This window comes from Bacillus rossius, chromosome 18, assembly GCF_032445375.1.
Source record: "Bacillus rossius redtenbacheri isolate Brsri chromosome 18, Brsri_v3, whole genome shotgun sequence".
NCBI lineage: Eukaryota > Metazoa > Arthropoda > Insecta > Phasmatodea > Bacillidae > Bacillus > Bacillus rossius.
The window spans coordinates 27,109,523-27,128,430 of record NC_086345.1 but is presented as its reverse complement, the minus strand read 5'-3'; the positions used below and the strand labels follow the sequence as shown (position 1 = coordinate 27,128,430).

Here is an 18,908-nt window from a genome sequence, read left to right as displayed (position 1 = left end):
ATAGCATTGTTGTAAATCACAATATGATCCTACCAATAAAAATAAACTTGTATAACGCAATAAAATACTTTAATTCAAATTAAGTGTCCAAAATTCATTTTATAAGAAACCATTAAAAAAATTCCAGGTAGGCTGTAGTTTGGACCACAACCACCAGGGGTTTGTTTTATGAATTTCATCGCGCTGAATGGGGAATGTTATGCGCGAAATAAATAACATCAATCAACAAATTTGATGTTGCTTTATTTTTTGGGCGTGATTTCCTAAGAACGTCTTACTTGACGGTTACTGACTGAGCCACTGGCTCAACTGACTCCACATCAACTTCAGAACATCCACGTCCTTTTGTATATACCAACCAATATTCTGCATCCCCCGTCGCTTACCGCGAGGCAGACGGCTGAGGCTCGTTCGGGGGCTAGTTTTGCCCCAATAGCTCATTTCTCTCGGCTACGTTCTTGCCCCATTCGGTACCTACCACACTTCCCTGCATTTTAAATCGCGTCTGCCCGGGAGATTTCGCTTTTCTTTCTTTTTTCTCCAATACAACCCGTTTTCGCTTAGACATTTTGCGACTAATGGCTCCAGAAACCAAAGTTAGTAACTTGATAGTTATTCCACTCAACTAGCACCAATCAGTTAGGAACTTATTTTCACCAACAATTTAACTTGAGGTTCTAGAGTGAAGAATTGTGCGACGATTATTTAAAAGGAAATTGTGCCATTAGAAGTTTACTTCGTGAGTTATTTTCAAAATACTGCAAAAGGCCTAACAAATTGACTGTTAGCATTTAAAACATTTTATATATATATATATATATATTATATATATATTATATATATATATATATATATTTCGATCCGAAAGTCTGAACCGGTGGCTTATAGGCACTTTTTAGTTTAAAACACTCGTATCTATCGTTTATCTTCATCCTATTCACTGCAGTTGGTTACACAATCAATCAACGGTAAAAGATATACATGTATTTGTAAATCCATTATCAAATTAATCACTGAAATACTCAAAACGATAACCTTCACTTAACCTAAATGGTGCTTTTTTTTTCTTTTCAAACAATCGATAGTCAAAGTAAATAACAGAAACTTTAAAAGTAATTTCCACATAAATATCTGTTAGTAACACAAATGTTAAAATCCTTCTACGGAATGATGACAGGCACATAGGCGTGCGCACGGTAGGTGCCACAGGTGCCTTGGCACCACCATTAGGGTTAACGTTATTTGGTTTTTTACAAGCAGAAATAATACATACTTACAAAAATCAGTATTATTTCCACAAAAAAATATGTTTTCCAATCGTGTCGAGTTACAGATATGTGCTCATAACACTATCAGTATATAAATTATCAATCTAACCAACTATACACACGGAAACAAGCCAGGTGCAATTACTTGTGTTGTACACGCGGGCCGCTGCTACGAAACTTTTGAAATGTAAATACTTCTCATAGTTCTCCTCGAATTACATAGAATGCGCGCTCGGTGTCCACTGTTCACTCCACTCGGCAGGCGCACAGAATAATAGCCACCATCCGCCAGGGTTTATTAAAAAAAAGAGAGAGTTTAGTTAGTTAAAAGGATAGGCTTACTCGATAACTTATATGCAGTCGCCGACAAAACATTTTTGTTGTATTCCAAAAGTTAAAACTTTTGCCCACTCTTATTTGTGTATTTTTATTATTTTAATAATTTACATATTTTAGGTATGTTACAAAAACTCTCTTCATTTGTTGATTTTAAAACTTAACATTTGAGAATTTTTTTTCTAGCATTTATTTGGCGTCTTCAGAAAACATATAAGTACGGATTTTCAAAGCCACCAGCATGAATTCCGTGCAAACAATTTGTGCAATTTACTTTATGGCTCAAGAAAGCTTAAAACTGTAAATAGTTTAGTAGTTTTCCTGGTGATTAAAATGTTCAAAGCCATAATTTTTCATAAAAAATGTTAAAATTTTTACATCTATGTATTTAATGTTTTTGTTCGGAAACACCTTAAATAGCACCATTTTGCGCTTTCAAATCAAAATTTTCCCGGGGGAGGACCCCCGGACCCCCCGCTTTAGGCTCGGGGTCCGTGCATGACAGGGTTGTCGTGTAATCTGTAGGGACCGGAAAAATTCGTGGATTCAATGACCTCTAGGATAGCCTCCATTATCCTTTTCATTTCTCAAGTAAACACGCGTGTTCATTGGGTACTAAATTGTGAGGCGTGTCCACGGGTAGCTTGTGATTCGACGCTTCTTTGGTCGATAGTCTCTCATTGGCCCAGAGAGCTCCAGTTAAACTGCGAGCCAATAGCAGAACCAGCAGAATTGTACACATTTTTGAATTTCAGCCTATCACGAAATGAATCCGCGAATTTTTCCGGTCTCTAGTAATCTGGCACCACCAATACTGAAGTCCTGCGCACGCGTATGGACAGGCACCCTTCATCCACTAACAGTTGGTAAACATTAATCTGAGAGGTCACAACGTGATACTAATTACACAAGGGATGCGCGGTGTGTGCTAATGACCAGTGCCCTAAAAATCCCAGAATCACGAATTGTTCGGGTTTGTGGTAGAATCAAATATTAATTGAATAAGGATGTATTTGTGGACATAATGTCATTGTTGGTTATACTATAAATGTCATAAATATATTTAAAAAAAATTGGTTGTCTGTAAAGTCGGTTTACGGACGATAGCTTAAGGTGACAACTTCATAACAAAACATTGATGAAATGATTGCATACTTTTATGAATAAAATTGAATCATTTTTATTGAATTATCACTATTTTGTATGGATACAAAGAAGGAGTGAAATGAAATCTACAATTTAATTGATAAATTTACTTTTATTTGCACTCGTTAATTCAAATATGTTTATTACTTTAACGGAGAGATTATTTTAACTATAACTTTTATACATGTTTGCTATTTAACTTCTTCCAATCTGTGTTATTCTGTTAAGGATAGGACGATGATAGGAAAAGTAGGAAACGAATGGGAGTGTTTTAAGTTTAATGTGTCTCGAAAAAGTCAAATCGATGGTTGTTCCAATCGAGTGGAAGAGAGATAGATGAGGCGCAAGCGTACGAGCGTAACGGGACATAGCGTAACGGGACAATGTGTCATCCTTTTTCGTGCGTGCAGCCGGCGTTCATCGATTTATAAGACGTTGTCACGTCAAAAAATCGCTACGTTATCTTAACGGTTCTTGCAGTTGGGAGGATCAACTAAGAATGTATGTTTGGACGAATGCAACTACTATGGTTACTCCGTATGTCATAAGTAACCACTATGTAAAAACAAGCAAGGATTTTTTTGCAATTAATTTTCATTTTTCTTTTGTAGTTTTTTCATGTCAGATGTACAATTTTTTCATTAGATACTAGGCAGACAAATTTTTAGCAACGGAAATAAAGGCAATTTCAAATTTAAAAATCTCATGCTTTACAGCGACTTGTATTGTTCTTCTGAAGAGTAAAGATAACATTCTGTTACAAAAAAAATTACGTACCACTAAGACAAAATAAAAGATTAATATGATAAAGCGACATATAAGTTTGAAAGAAGAGAGCAAACTCGTCATTTTAAGAAGAAACCGAATACTTAAATCTACTATGATTTGGAAAATCTTTGCAGCATTTCTGCTTAGTGCCTTTTTAGGTAAGTCAAACTACACATTAAAAAATGTTTTAACCATTACATACGCAACTTGTGTACGGCAGCCATTATTATTTAAAAGTTTTTGGTGTGTAGGCCTAACATCTTAGCTCACGGTATACGTATACGGCATTTGGTAGGAGTATTTTAGAGAATGGAACAAAAGTCGCATGAAACGGAAATATGTAACTACGGTGCTTCCATCTGTGGCGGATGACGGTAACCGAAGTACATAGGAAAAAAGGGAAATTGTATATTAACTGTTTAGTGAATTTTAACAAGATGCGGACAGTATTAAAAAAAATAATCGAAAATCAAGTCCAAAGTCAAGTGTTTTAGCTTTAATTGGAGCCGTTTCAGATATACAGTTTACACTCTGAAAATCATTTGCTAGTCAAAGTAGCGGCAACGAATATTCTTGCGGCGGGTGCGGAAACTACGTGTGATTCGCTTCCAGAAATGTAGTTGAATACACATATATATGTCACGCTTGGCTTTATTTTAAAGATAGGTATTCAATTTTAAAATTCGTGTACGAGTTTCGTATCGAATAATAATCCTATTACCAATACACCAGTTTAACCATTATTCAAAAACAAATTTCTCACGTTTATTTCAGTGACAGCGCTCGTAACGCGATGGAAATATTAAAAAAAATAATAATAATAAACTATAACTTATCGATCCGTTACTGCCATGAATTTTAGTCGTATGACGTCACAGAAGCGTCGAACGTGATTGGTTAGGATATTACTTTATTCCGCCTAGTCCACTGTGTCGGACTACTGTTTTCCCAGTTTTACCCTGAAGGACTCTACCAGATTATTTTACCCAGATACTCTTCCAAATAGTTTTACCCGCAGAGATTCTACCAGGTAGCTTTACCCGCAGAAAATCTACCAGATAGTTTTACCCGTAGATACTCTACCAGATAGTTTAACCCGTAGAAACAATACCAGCTAATTTCAACTGCAGAGACACTAACATATACGTAGTTTTAACCCAACCCGAGTAACTAATACATAATTTTATTTTTATTTTATCAGTAAACTCATGGGTAAATAAGCTGTTCTATTTCAATTGATGTCCACTTCTGTTTAAATGAGAGATGATGCCATCAAACAGTAACGTCAACGATAAGCGATAGATAGTGACACAGGATTCAGGCTCATTCGTCCGGCGAAAGTGGAGTTGTAACGTGTATACAACTGCCGGTATCACACCACACCTTTTTTTGGCTGAATGTTTTACCGCATGCTTTTCTTCGAGTTGTGTCCGTGTGTATTGTTCACGAGATGTTTCGTGTTAATTTTCTACATCAAAAACATGAAAAGAGGAAGTAAAAATGCTTATAATGAAAGTTATGGTAAATATTTACTTGGGCGGTATTTCCGAAAAAAAAAAAGTTAAAAATCCGAAAATGCCTTTATTTTATGCTCTTCAACTTCCTCTTTTCATTAAAAGTGGCGGAGGTAAGAAAGTCCAAATACTTTAGGAGATATCGAATTTTTAAATTTCATCATATGTAGTTGAGCGGTATTTGCGAAAATTAATGTTAAAAATCCGAAAATACCTTTATCATATGCTCTTCAACTTCCTCTTTTCATTAAAAGCGGCGGAGATAAGAAATTCCAAATACTTTAGGAGATAGCGAATTTTTACATTTTGCAATACAAGACCTGTGGAACCATTCGAGCGGCGCCATTTTTGTTATTTTGCCGTGTGTTTGTGAATACGTGAATCGTGAATGCGTAATTAATAAAATGATTGATTAGGTCAGGTCAGTTACATTATTAATACTTTCAAACTAAGCCGACATTAAAAATTATTTTGTGAATTAATTTTAATGGCTGTTTAGTTTTAAAATATTTATAATGTAACTGACCTGACCAAACAAACCCGGACAGACGGTGAACAGTAAACTAAAATGGTCGATTAGGTCTGGTCAGTTACATTATAAATACTTTCAAACTAAGGTGATATTAAAAATAATGTGAATTAATTTTAATTATTCTTTAGTTTTAAATTATTTATAATGTAACTGACCTTACCTAACAAACCCGTAACAAAGGATGTACAGTAACAACTCACGTAAATTTTTTTGTTACTTATTACTTGCGCAACAATATCAAAATAACAAATAAGACTTTAAAATTAGAAACGTTAAAAACTCACCTAAGTTGGAGGCGGTAATTAAACACAGTTTTAAACAATAATTGAACTAAATAATCACGTATTAGTTCATTTGAATTCTGGCCTATCACGAACAATCACGTGACATCATTATCCAATAAAAAAAAAAAAGATACTCGTACCTAAACAAGAAACAATGGTGCACGCACGCCACAGGAATGCGCTGGTTTTGTGCTGAAATTTAAAAATTCGATATCTCCTAAAGTATTTGGAATTTCTAATCTCCGCCGCTTTTAATGAAAAAAGGAATTTGAAGAGCATATAATAAAGGTATTTTCGGATTTTTAACATTTTATTTCGCAAATACCGCTCAACTACATTTGAAGAAATTTAAAAATTCGATATCTCCTAAAGTATTTGGAATTTCTAATCTCCGCCGATTTTAATGAAAAGAGGAAGTTGAAGAGCATAAAATAAAGGTATTTTCGGATTTTTAACATTTTTTTTTCGGAAATACCGCCCAAGTAAATATTTACCAAGAGAAACATAACCTTACCTGGTTACCATGTGGAATCATCATAAGTCATAGATAAGCTACGGTTGTGTGCTGTTTAAGTCAGTACCTTTCAAGCAAAATCATGAGGGGTGCTTCCAAAACAGACGTGAAACTTGGCAAAACATTGGCAAAAGTCTTTTGTAGTATTCGGGTTCGTTAATAAAAGTACGCTGTACAAAATTTAGTTATTAAAAAAGGCTATGCCGGAGCAATAATAACATTAAGTTCAGGGTAAAACACCAAATACTATGGTCTCGAACCACTCATTACGGTAATATTGTTATCTGTTAGCACATTTAAAATATTTTTACAAAGATCATTAATTTTAAATAAGTGAATATTTCGTTAATATGTCTTTAAGTATTATTTCACGTAACAGGTTTATAATACTTTCTCTATGTATACCTAGAATTTTTATTGTCAATAGGCTTATATCATCAAAATCCTAATACATACCGTGTGAATAACCATTGGGACATCATGGTAACTACTCACAATACTCGTAGCACTATTATTTGCAGATTATTGGATCACACGCTCTATTTAATGAAAATACAAACTTTTATATTTAAATACAGCAGATCCGTAAGTTCAAATGCTGGCCTGCTTAAATAACACAATTGGAATTATTATAGCACCACTTTGTTACATGATATTCATTCCGAAGCCATGTACAGAAGAAAGAAGCTTTTAATAATTTTTGAAATTCATAATATTACGAATGGTAGCAGCTGATTGGCTGCCGCCTACGTCAGTTCAAACGTCCGAAATATAATATTGTATAAACAATAAGCATTTTCTTAGCTTGAATAACATTCTATTTTAAATACCTAACAATGGCCAACGAAATCATTATTAAAAAATTGTTCATTTAATAGTTCCTTTCATCGTTAACTGCAATCATATGATTACGTAGCCATATCTGTTCGGGTCCATAAACTTTCATAGAATGGATGCTCCGTAGATACATAAATATTTCTGATGTAACAAGAATTATTATTTAGACTATTTTAATTCGTTTATAATCTAGTATTTAACGTATTATTTATAATATTGTTGGTTTGGCGGGAAACTGGCACAATGTGTAAAAATAATAATTTTTCATAGAACGACATAAAACATTTTCCTTAAATATTTAAAATTTATTTAAAAACAAAATAAAATACTTTGAAAATATTTAATTACAATTAAACAGTATATTCACCTAACTCTATCATGTCAATCATACATTGGCAAAATGAATTTTTGAAAATATTCAGCAAACCATTAGCTAATAAAATTTTAATAAATATAACTAATTGAAATTCTAAAACATGTAATGATCTATCATTCCAGCAGGACAGGTACAAACTTGGCAGTTCATTATATGCAAATTTTTAACGAAAAAAAAATGTATATTAATAGTATATTACTAAAGATTTGTGCAATTCATTTATTTCAGAAATATGCCATGATAAAGAAAAAGCCTTGGCAATAATTTCCGATGATATTTGGTGATTTAATTTTTTTTTTGTGGGGATATTTTCTCACATAGATTTATTAGTGTCATTTCTCTATGTCTGCCACACAGTCATATAGTAAGGTTTGGCACCTTCCTATCCTACTTGACAAGACCTGATCGCTTTAGTGGAACTCGCGGAAGCTAGCGAACTAACGCAGCTAATAACAGTTTAGTTTTGAACTTCGTCAATAGATGGCCCGGGAAATGCCAGGTACTGCAGCTAGTTACTGTTAAAACACGATAGGTACAGTGTCGATTGTCCTGACCGAGTGGTCTCTACTTGCTGGACATACCGGACATTAGGTACATGTAGAACCTGTCAGGATCTGGAGGAAGGGGGGCGGCTATGCTGGTGCCCTACCCGGATCTGGATCAGTCTGGGGATCCTGGTCGTCCTGACTTGATAGCTGGCACCTGGAGTAGCGCTCCTCCGGCTAAACTCAGGTAGTATCGAAGTAAATATCTCTAGTAAAAACATACATTTTAGCCACCCCACCCTCCAAAAAGTGGTGCCTGTGTCACAAGCCCAGGTTGCCCCCGCTCTGGTGAAGTCCCGTGGTGTGTGTCTGTGCCCTCAGGCACCGCGAGCGCTAAGCCGTGCATGGCGAGGAACTACGGGGCCAGCAGTATCGTGTGCGTGTGCAACAAGACGTACTGCGACAGCCTGGACGCCGTGCGGGACTCGCAGGTCTCCGGGGGCAAGTTCCTGCACTTCGTGTCCTCCAAGGCCGGGGAGCGTCTGCAGCCCCACGCCGGGGCCTTCTCCGCAGGTCAGAGCTCGCCCCGTCCCGACCCCAGCTAGCTTCCCGCGACGCTGCGATCAGGAGTCACCATCCGCTGTGTCTCAACATCCATACAGCAGCTACATGCATCGATATTTTGGCATTTGATATTGATGTTTTTCCTGATGATTTCGTATTGAAATAAGATATCTTTTACCTTTTTACATGTAAGGCAACACCTATACAGAAGCTTGGAGCGGGCCAGATATTGTATGAAAAAGTATTCAGCAGGTACATAACCGAGTCTCGCATCCACACTGCTACATCACGACCCTGCATCAGAGTCTCCACCATGTTCACGTGCCCAACAATGTGATGGCATCCTAGGCATATCAAAGACGCCTTAAATCGCACGACCCCCCATACAAAACCAAAAGACTTCATTTTAAACCTCATGATTGACTGGACTCTGATTTTTAAGGTAGTTACCAGTAGTATGTTAGATCTGACACTGGTGCAGGGGCGTAGCCAGGAGGGGGGGGGGGGGGTTCAGGGGTTCAACCCCCCCCCCCCTTAACACCAATCTTTAATTAATTTCTTATTCATCACTCAAACAAATTTCATATTAAAATTAATCAAATTTTCACCATTACAATATTAAAATTTAAGAACCGAAAACTGCTAAAATAGCACTATTTTACACCTTGAAATCCAAATTTTTACCGGGGGAGGACCCACCGCTTTAAAATGGGGGGTGGGGGGGGCACATGCTTCTTAACACCCCCCCATACACAAATCCTGGCTACACCACTGCACTGGTGTATAATTACGTCGTGGAGGGAATAATCCAGCCAGTTGTGTTGTGTGGTTGCAGCCAGGAGCGGGGCGGCAGCCTCGGCTGTGTTCACGGTCGTGCCCTCCGCGACGTACCAGGAGATGCTGGGCTTCGGCGGGGCGCTCACAGACTCCACGGCCCACAACATCTACACCCTCAGCGAGCAGGCCAGGGAGACCCTGATACAGTGAGGCTTGGGGTGGTCGGGCCGGTATTCCGAGACTCCCGGGCGAGGTGGCCTTGTTGGGACACGACCGTAACCCAACTCTCGCGGCCCCGGGTCCAAACCCAATCCTAGGAAGGCAACATATCGGCAACCGTTCTAATACACAATGCCCTGCGCGGGACTTCAAACTGGTTCCAACGCATTCCAGCGACGTTTCGCATTCATCGATACTATTAATAATGTTCGCAGGCTTTCACGGCCATTGTCCGAAGTAGATTGGCTTCTGGGTTTTTAGCCGCGTCCTAGGCGAATAATTCACACCGACGTTTTCGGTCGACGTTGCAGTCGCCGTCTTCACGGGGCAGTTACCTACTCAGTAGGTAAGTGGTCCCTGATGATGGCGACTGCAATGTCGACCGAAAAAGTCGGTGAAATTATTTGCCTAGGACACGGCTACAACCCAGAAGCCAAAACATCGATACTAATGTTATGGCAAAAATCATAGGGTAGCAGCACCATCGCACAAAAATTAAACCGTCTTTTCTAATTTTCTCAAGTTCTTTTTAAGTTTAGGTTATTTCTTGTTATGACCTTTAAAGTGTACAAAATGTATTCTAGGTTAGTTTCGCTAACATGTTTTCGTTTGGCACACCAACACTCTTGGTACGTCCCCCGATGATCACAAAAATGACGCTTAACGAGTTAATGGCACTGTTTGAACGACATAACCGAGAAATTGAGCTCTGCGCATGCGCAGATTGGCAACAAATAGGAAACCAGAATCCTGGACTGGCCGTGTCCTATCTAAGGGTTTGGGAGCGGTTTTATGAACTTGGAATACGGTTAAGGTAAAGGTGTAGCATATTAAACACCTCTACCTTTATTTTTTGTCTTGGAATACTGGCCTTGGTATGTTCTCCAGATAGTGTCGAGCTGAGGAGGTGTGACTGCGTTAGTTTTGGATTGAAGACGAGAGATGTACCGAATATCCCCCGAGAAGAAAATGCATACACTGTCTACCCTAGGGAGCAAATACCTATATTTAATTTTATATAACAATAGTGCTAAAGTTACTATGCCCAAAAACTAGTGTCACAAAAATGATCCATTTGAAATATTGATACATTCTACAAATGGGGGTGTAAATTCATTTAGTGACACTATATAATTTTTTTTATTTACGCTAACTGGTTTGTTAGATCATAAGCAACTGATAAGTCTGTGCCAGAAACTTTACAGTAGTAAAATAAAGATACGTGTGCTTCACAGATAGAAACCTAATGTATTATTTAAAAAAAAACCAAAGAAGATGTCTTTACAACACAATAAATTAACATTTGTATTATGAGCAACTGGTGAACTTTATGTGAGATACACTGAATGATTAAAATTCATATTTTTTTTGTAGATGAAGAAATTTGAGTACTTTCAGTAGGTACAAGGCATTTGAAATTTCCGCAGGACCTATTTTGGGAAAGGCGGTGCCCAGTACCTGTTCCTGAGGGTCAACATGGGGGCCTGCGACTTCTCACTTAAGTACTACACCTACGATGACGTGGTTGGAGATATAACGCTGTCCAAATTCAGCCTCATAGACATCGACACGAAATACAAGGTTAGTCATGGCAATTAGTTGTGTAAAAAAAAATCTGCAAAGCACATACATCCATCTAACTGGTTCATTTATAAAATTAACTAAAATTAAAATTTTAGACATATTTACAAAAGTTTGATTCATTGCATGTGTTGAAAACTATCATTTTATAGCACCCATACAGCTGTGAAAACTGTGTCACGCACATGACAATGGACAGTATCTTACGGCGGGGATGAATAGGTGACTGTCAGTGACTGGGAATAGGTAAACTACATAGAGGAATGGGAACATGAGGAAGTAAACCCGCCATCCATTTGAAATGTCTACCGCATTTCGTACTCGTCTTGGATCGATGTGTGCAATGAACCCAAGGTATTTACGCTGGAAGGCGAGCGAGTTAATTTCCTGACTTATGAGCTCTATAGTTTACTATCGAAAATTATTTTCTAGCGGCACCTGATGAAAGCTTCTAACAGAAAAAAAAAACATTTCTAAGTCACTAAAACCAGTTCCATGAATGCGCCTTGTTCCTCCAGATCCCGTTCCTGAAGCAGGCGTCCAAAGTGCGAGGGCAGAATCTGAAACTATTCACTGCTCCTTGGTCAGCTCCTCTATGGATGAAGAGTTCCGGGTCGTGGTTCAACGGCACCCTGCTGGAGAAGTACTACGAAATATGGGCCAACTACTTCACCAAGTAAGAATAACGTAGTTTTTTCGAAATAGTCTGTAGTGTGTTATGAAAAAAATCTGTGTATCTGCTCTTCCATTATAAGTGTCATCTTATTTAAAAATATTGATAGTGCTGATTATTTAACCGCGTGCATTCATACACGGTTGATTGGATTCATTGCTTTTGGCAGCAACAAGACAGTCACCACCTTTGTCACAAATACACTTTTTTTTTAGACAACTTTGTTAGATCTCGCAATGTTGTTTCTTTCTATTTAGTTCATATTTTATAGTCTCTCTGGCTCGAGAGAAAAAAAAACCTCTTCCTCAACAAGTGATCTCAGAACATAGGTCCCAGTTCATTTATATCACCTTATGGATAGAGACCAGAAAAATTTGCGGATTCAATTCGTGATATGCTAAAATTCAAATAATTATACCGTTGTGCTGCTTCTGCTATTGGTTCACTGTTAATATGTAGGACTATCGGCCAATCAGAGACCATCAATAAAAGAAGTATCCAATCACAAGTTACCGACTTGGGACGCCACTAAAATTCAGCACCCAATGAACAGGCGCCGTTTGCCCAAGTAGGGCAGAGGATCGTGGAGTATATCCTGGAGGTTATTGAACTCACAAATTTTTCCAGTCTCTACTTATGGATAATCTAACAAATTTTAATTGCGAAAACCATTGTATGAATCTGGAAGGATATTTTTGATCGAGACTTTGGTCGCCACAAAGTTTCAGACGGTAAAAGACAGTCCAAGTGACTTTCAAAAATTACTCTTATTCAGAAAACATTAATGAGGATACGCCATAGCAGATGAGTTGCAAATTTCCTCTATCTGATGTCGGACCAACTCCTCCTGGAAGACGCTTTCCCCCCAAATGCAGACATGCTTCCCTTCCAAGCTCTAGATGTCGGCCGCGTGTCGCTGCGAAGGTACCTGAATGCCTACAAGAAGGAAGGGGTGGAGTTCTGGGGGCTGGCGCCGCAGAACGAGCCCAACGTGGTCCACAACAACTACCCCGTCATGGGCTGGCTCATCGGGCAGCTCAACGAGTTCGTGGGGAAGCACCTGGGCCCGGCGCTGCAGAAGACGGGCCACGGCGGGCTCAAGATGATGGCCTTGGACGACAACAGGAACCACCTTCCCGTGTGGGCGGACAGGGTGAGCCGGCCCGTTGCGTACATGACAATGAGTTAAAAAAAAATTTCCACCAGACCTTCCAAAATGATAATCCAACATTGGGAACACTCGTGTTTTAAGGGGGCGCCTCCCATTTCAGGTCAAGATTTTTATATTGTGATTAATATAAATATTAAATCATGACCTGAAATTGGAGGCACCCCCTTAAATTGTCTCCTCCCCCAAAAGTTTCTTTAGATCCCGAAAAGGCATTTGTTGGAAAATTTGTGTTGAATCGACCATCCGGTGGATTACAAAAATCCTGCTCTGCTGTTACGGAGTGAGGCGACACAGCGAGACGTTTGGGCTCGCGTTCCGGAAGTCCTGGGTTGGAACTTTGGTCTGGCCGTCCTGAGGGAAATAACCCCACCAATGGCAAAGTAAGGCCAAGCCACACGTGCCTTTTCGGCACGGAAGCGAGCTACTCGGAGCTGTGGCGAGGAGGGAGTGTTGGTGTGCCCGCAGATACTCAACGACGCGACGGCGGGCAAGTACTACAGCGGCGTGGCAGTGCACTGGTACAACGACCGCAAGACAGACCCGGGGCTTCTGACGACCACCCACAAGAACCACCCCACCAAGTTCCTCTTCTACACGGAGGCCTGCAACCGTGAGTCGCCCCTTAGAGACCAGGGGCGCCAATCTGTAGGACTTCGCACGCGAGGTTAACCGACACTTCATATCCGGATACCGTGACCGGAATGTTGTACACTGCCCTTATTTCGGGCCTGTGTGCATGCAATGAGCAGGAAACTTTTTTAAATACACAGAAAGTTATCCACCAGACATAGTTCTGGCATCAAACACGTTTCACAGTCACGCTATTGCAATTGCAGGCCGGTCACCCTCACAGAATACAAGTAAATATTATCGAACAACCACAAATTTCACAAGTTAACTAAATGTTGAAAACTTAGCTGCGCACTCGTTTACTAAACATGAAAAACTGTATAAACAAAAAAACAATCGAAAAGCATTTACTGTGCTCTGGTGACTACTTTAGAAATCTGTACGATCGGGCATGGGACAATGCAGTTGTAGACAGGGCTGTTTTCCTTGCGACAATGTGACTTCATTCACATAAGGATAAAGATACGGATCACCCACAGGTTCGAACTATTGTAGTCAGCCCATATATGCCTATCTAGTATGAAATAATCAATCTAATGGACTGAGGTATGCATTTAGGTAATAATATTATGACAAAAAGATAAAAAATAAAATATATTCATATATATTTGCACAAAGCACTATTTGTATAATCCAGTAATCTGTTACTAAAAAAATAAGAGAAAAAAGTTTTTCCAGTAACGAGGTTCAAACCACATAAAAAAATAACACAGTGAGCTTATCAACGGCATGTTCTGCTACTACGCTATCAAGACAATTAGGGTTAGGAAAGGAGATAATGCATTATTAACATTGTAATGCAAGTATTCTGAGGTATTTTAAAACTTGAGATTACTTTTTACTATGACTTATGACTATTTTAGTGTATCAAAAAAAATATTCTGGTTTTGTTCCACTATCACAGTTTTATTTGGCACACAACACTTTTGGTGTGTACCATCATGTTTATAAGAAAGTCTTTGTCACATTTCTGTTCATTGACTTTTAAAAGAAAATACTCAGCTACCAAATACTGTAAACAGAGAGATAAGATGTTTACACATGCCGTCGTCCGGGGTCTCGGGCTCGAGTCCCGGTGTGGCTCCTAGTGGGAAAAGGCGGTTCTTGCTACGTATTGTCCGGGTGGGCGCCAGACTAGCTCGGTTCTAGTCGTGAGTTTGGGGGTCGTGGATGTATGTGCCCCTGCGTGGCCCACTAGGGCCGGCGGCGGTGTTGCGTGAGATGATTTTAAATAAGAGGCGTGGAGTTAAGGTGGTGGTGTCGTACCTTTTATTCATAGGAACGAGTCGTACACAATACAACACTCTACAGAGGTCCCCGGGGGGGGTTTACTCGTTATTCCGTGGCGCCGTATGGTTTGTGTTCCGCGTTACGTGGCCTCGGACGCTGCTACGTCTCATACGTCTCACTGGTTACACGGGTAACGTAATTTCGTAACACAAAGGCGGGACACAAAATACACTGAATTAAGGGGGTGCGCACAAGTTACGTGGCACTCGTTACTCGGGTAACGTAAGTTAGCAATACAAAGTACGGGACACAAAAATACACTGAATTAAGGGGGCGCGCACAAATTACGTGGCACTCGTTACTCGGGTAACGTAAGTTAGCAATACAAAGTACGAGACACAGAAATACACTGAATTAAGGGGGCGCGCACAAGTTACGTGGCACTCGTTACTCGGGTAACGTAAGTTAGCAATACAAAATACGGGATACAAAAATACACTGAATTAAGGGGGTGGACGATTGGAGACGGCCAATCCCGTATGCAAATGTCTCGGCGCGGGTGTTGTGCCCACTGTGGTGAAACACGCACCGCAATTAAGTTTGTCCAAGTTCCCTTGCGGGTTTGTGGTCAGCGCCGTGCGCGTGACCTTAAATAAAGTTCTGTAAGTTGCGGGAGGCGGCCCGTGCCGTATACTGAAGAGCAGCCCCGCTGACCAAGTGTGGTGCGGGGTGTCTTTAAATTGATGCGGCCGGATTAGGTCCTGGACCGAAAAAAGGGACCGGGTACTCACGGAGAGGTTAAGTAATAAAAGGGGTTCTGTTAATTAGTGACTATATTTACCGGACGTTACTTTCGATGTAGACAAAGGATGTTGCCTCTCCGTGGGACGTAGGTCCGCCCCGGTCCGTGAGCTGCGCTGAACTGCCGAACTGGCATGGCGTCCGAGGGAGGCTCGGCCTCTCTCGCGCCAGGCGTGACCTCATTACGCTAGACTCCAAACGGGTGTGTCTGGAAGAGATTTTATTGTCGCTAAAATCCTAATTTAATGTTTTAGGAGGAATGGGTACGGTTCTTCTCTTGTCTACTCAGGTTTCCGCGGCTTTGTCTTTGATTGCTGTTCGGGTCGCCTGACTCGGGTGGGCCATGGCCAGGGGTGTGTTCCGTTAGCGGGAGCGTATACTGGCGGGTGCAGGTCGGGCTCTGGGGTGGTCGTCGGCCAGACGACGTCACACATCTAAAAATATAACGTATTACTGTATTATTAAAAAATTTGAACTCACATCCATTTTTGAGCTAAATGCACATGCATGTGTTTTGTTTCAGTGGTGAAAGTTGTTCGCAGAGATTATGGAGACTGGGAGATCGGTGAGAGATACGGAACGAGTATGATGCAGGTTAGATTCGTCACTTGCTCCTAATTGGATATAAATTAACTTAAATTTGGTAGCATTTAACTACGGATTATGTAGTCAACTGACTCAAAAGTTACAAAAGACAGTGCATTGTTCCTTCAACTGTATCTATAATTAGAATTATTCCCATTATTTAAAGAACATGCCTCAAAAATCTAGTAGTAATGATGCACGTATTAAATCCAAGATACTAATGTTTGGGTACTTAGGCATTTTCATTTAGTAAAGGACTATTAAAAAAATACACGATCAGTCTGTGAACACTTAAAAGAATCCATGACATAGTTAATGCCTAAAAGTCAGCGTTTTTTTTTAATACAGTAGATGAAACACATAAGGTATGGAAGAAAAATTTAAAGTAAAAGCTTTTGAGGTAAATATTGTCTAGTTAATCAGGAGGGGGGCATAATGCTCGCGCAGGCCTTCAACAACTGGGTCGGCGGCTGGACGGACTGGAACCTGGTGACGAACCTGGACGGCGGTCCCGCCACCTTCAGCGGGGTGACCGCGGACCACGGCTACAACGCGGCCATCATCGTGAACGCCACCGGGGACGAGTTCTACAAGCAGCCGCCGTACTACTTCCAGGCCCACTTCTCCATGTTCGTGCCCCCGGGCTCCAGGAGGGTCGGCCTCACGCACTCCAGCGACGGCGGCCTCGCCAACGTGGCCTTCCTCACGCCGCAGCGGGAGTACGTGGTCGTGCTCATCAACAAGTAAGGCTCACTTTCACGTCAAACTCCACCTGATGAGAGTGCTTTGGTTGCTTTATGGGTATAAACAATTGCTTACCCTGCTGCTTTGTTTTTTCCTTGTTTGTTGACCATATTCCTGTTGCGGAGTATTGTGTGGCGTTGAATCCTGACAACAGCAATTTTTTGCTTAAATTTGTGTTTTTTTTGTAGTTTTCTTCTACAGACATACATGTGCTTAGCAATGGCGTATGTCCAAAAGCTTACATCAAGTCATGCACTCCCATTTGCACAAATCTTTCAAAGATAATAATACCCTGCTAAGAATTCGTAAACCCCCAATAATACTCTTAACTTTAAGTGACTGCACGTCATCCTAGGTGTTTTACAGTCATATAGTGATTTCTTGCAAGGGATTGCGAATCTTATCTCGATGTTTGGACCCCGGTTCATGTTTAATGTCGTATAATTTGGGGTTCAAATGAACACAGATCTCGTTCAAAGTTTTTAACTTATCGAGAATCATCTTCTTCTTCTTGCAAAAACTTTTTGAAAGCTTGCCAGCGAATTTTTTTTTTAAATATATGCGGTGCAGCAAAATAAATTTTATGGATTTTATGGACTGAAGATGCGACTCAGGAAGTTTGCATTCATTTATTACTATCTTCGGAATGAGATCTAGGAAACAGTGGTTTTTCAGTCACTAATCTTCTCCTGACTGATGATTCTATAAAATCACCTAAGCAGTCACTGGACCACAGAAGTATAAATCCAAAAATTGAAATTGTGAAAATGGCACACACGAACAGTACTCTGTGTTTCAATGCTCCGAATTGTACAGTGCTTAGAATTTATTGTAGATGATTTTTGGTGCAGTTTCATAGTGAATTCAGTAATCAACCCATTAGCCCTTATCCCTGTGCCTGATCTCTGTTTCAGCAACGCCACCGTGGTACAGACACAGATTAAACATACAGGGAAAGGCAGTATCCACATCTCAGTACCTGCTCGAAGCATCAACACTATCGTCTACAAGTAGACATGGTTCTACCAGCACTTTGTGTGTAATGTTCCTGTAAGCATTTCTAGTTGAAAATGGTATTCGGACAACAGAATAAAAGTGACGAAGAAATAAAGTATTTAAAAAATAACGAGGTTGTTATTTTTTTTACCTAGTATCTATAATGAAGAAATTGCCAAATACCAATTGCAAATTGAAAATTTTTCTCAAATATTAATTTTTACATTAAAAATAATAAATTTCCTGAGTTGAAACATGAACTTTGTATTCCTAGTTGTCAAATGATTAAACTGTATTTAAAAATCAAGTGCAGTCTCAATTATCATTTCAAGACGAAATATATGTTTAAAGTATAGAGTAAAGAAAGGAAAATAGTTTCATTGCCATTCTGCAATAGCTAAGAGTAAGTTTAGTGCCTTAAGTAGGTTTATTACAAAGCTAATTAAATATTTCAATGATGAGAAATCTTTCAATTGAACTGCACAGGAATGAAGGTGATTCTGCTCGCACATGAAATGGCTGATCGTCTAAAGTCACATAAGAAACACATACTATTTTTTTGGGTGTATTTCATTGAAGAAGCACGATGAAAATATTCTTCTGTCGATAAATCCATTCTCGAGTTAACAACAGACGATTAATATCGTCCATCACAAATGTAAAGGAGTAATTAAATCAAAGCGTGAATGTCGACTTGGTAATCGTCTTTGTCCATGCATGGTCATATCAGACTTAAGTAGACCCAATTCAGAATCCTGCTCTTTCAACATCGCAAGTTAAACGGGATCTTATCACTCTCGTTAGGTTTTTATTTGTAACCACGTGAAAGGATCAAATGTGACCGCTAGAAATAATTGTAAATGAGAAAAATGCAAAA

The 18,908-nt window shown here is 39.6% G+C and overlaps 1 protein-coding gene across 1 annotated transcript; it reads left to right on the top strand.

The window, feature by feature from the left end:
- The first annotated feature begins 3,561 nt into the window (after positions 1-3,561).
- Positions 3,562-18,161, top strand: LOC134541444 (lysosomal acid glucosylceramidase-like). Its single transcript, XM_063384905.1, has 10 exons — positions 3,562-3,676; positions 8,442-8,633; positions 9,460-9,607; positions 11,048-11,201; positions 11,720-11,877; positions 12,799-13,027; positions 13,511-13,655; positions 16,230-16,300; positions 16,739-17,034; positions 17,950-18,161. The coding sequence occupies exons 1-10, from the start codon at positions 3,631-3,633 to the stop codon at positions 18,047-18,049; spliced, it is 1,539 nt and encodes a 512-aa protein (XP_063240975.1). The 5' UTR covers positions 3,562-3,630; the 3' UTR covers positions 18,050-18,161.
- The last annotated feature ends 747 nt before the right edge of the window (positions 18,162-18,908 follow it).

Excerpts from the sequence above, each read along its gene's own strand:
- LOC134541444 (XM_063384905.1), top strand. The coding sequence starts at position 3,631 with ATGATTTGGAAAATCTTTGCAGCATTTCTGCTTAGTGCCTTTTTAG. Across the intron at positions 13,028-13,510 it reads TTCCCGTGTGGGCGGACAGG|ATACTCAACGACGCGACGGC; the intron begins GTGAGCCGGCCC and ends GTGTGCCCGCAG. Across the intron at positions 16,301-16,738 it reads ACGGAACGAGTATGATGCAG|GCCTTCAACAACTGGGTCGG; the intron begins GTTAGATTCGTC and ends ATGCTCGCGCAG.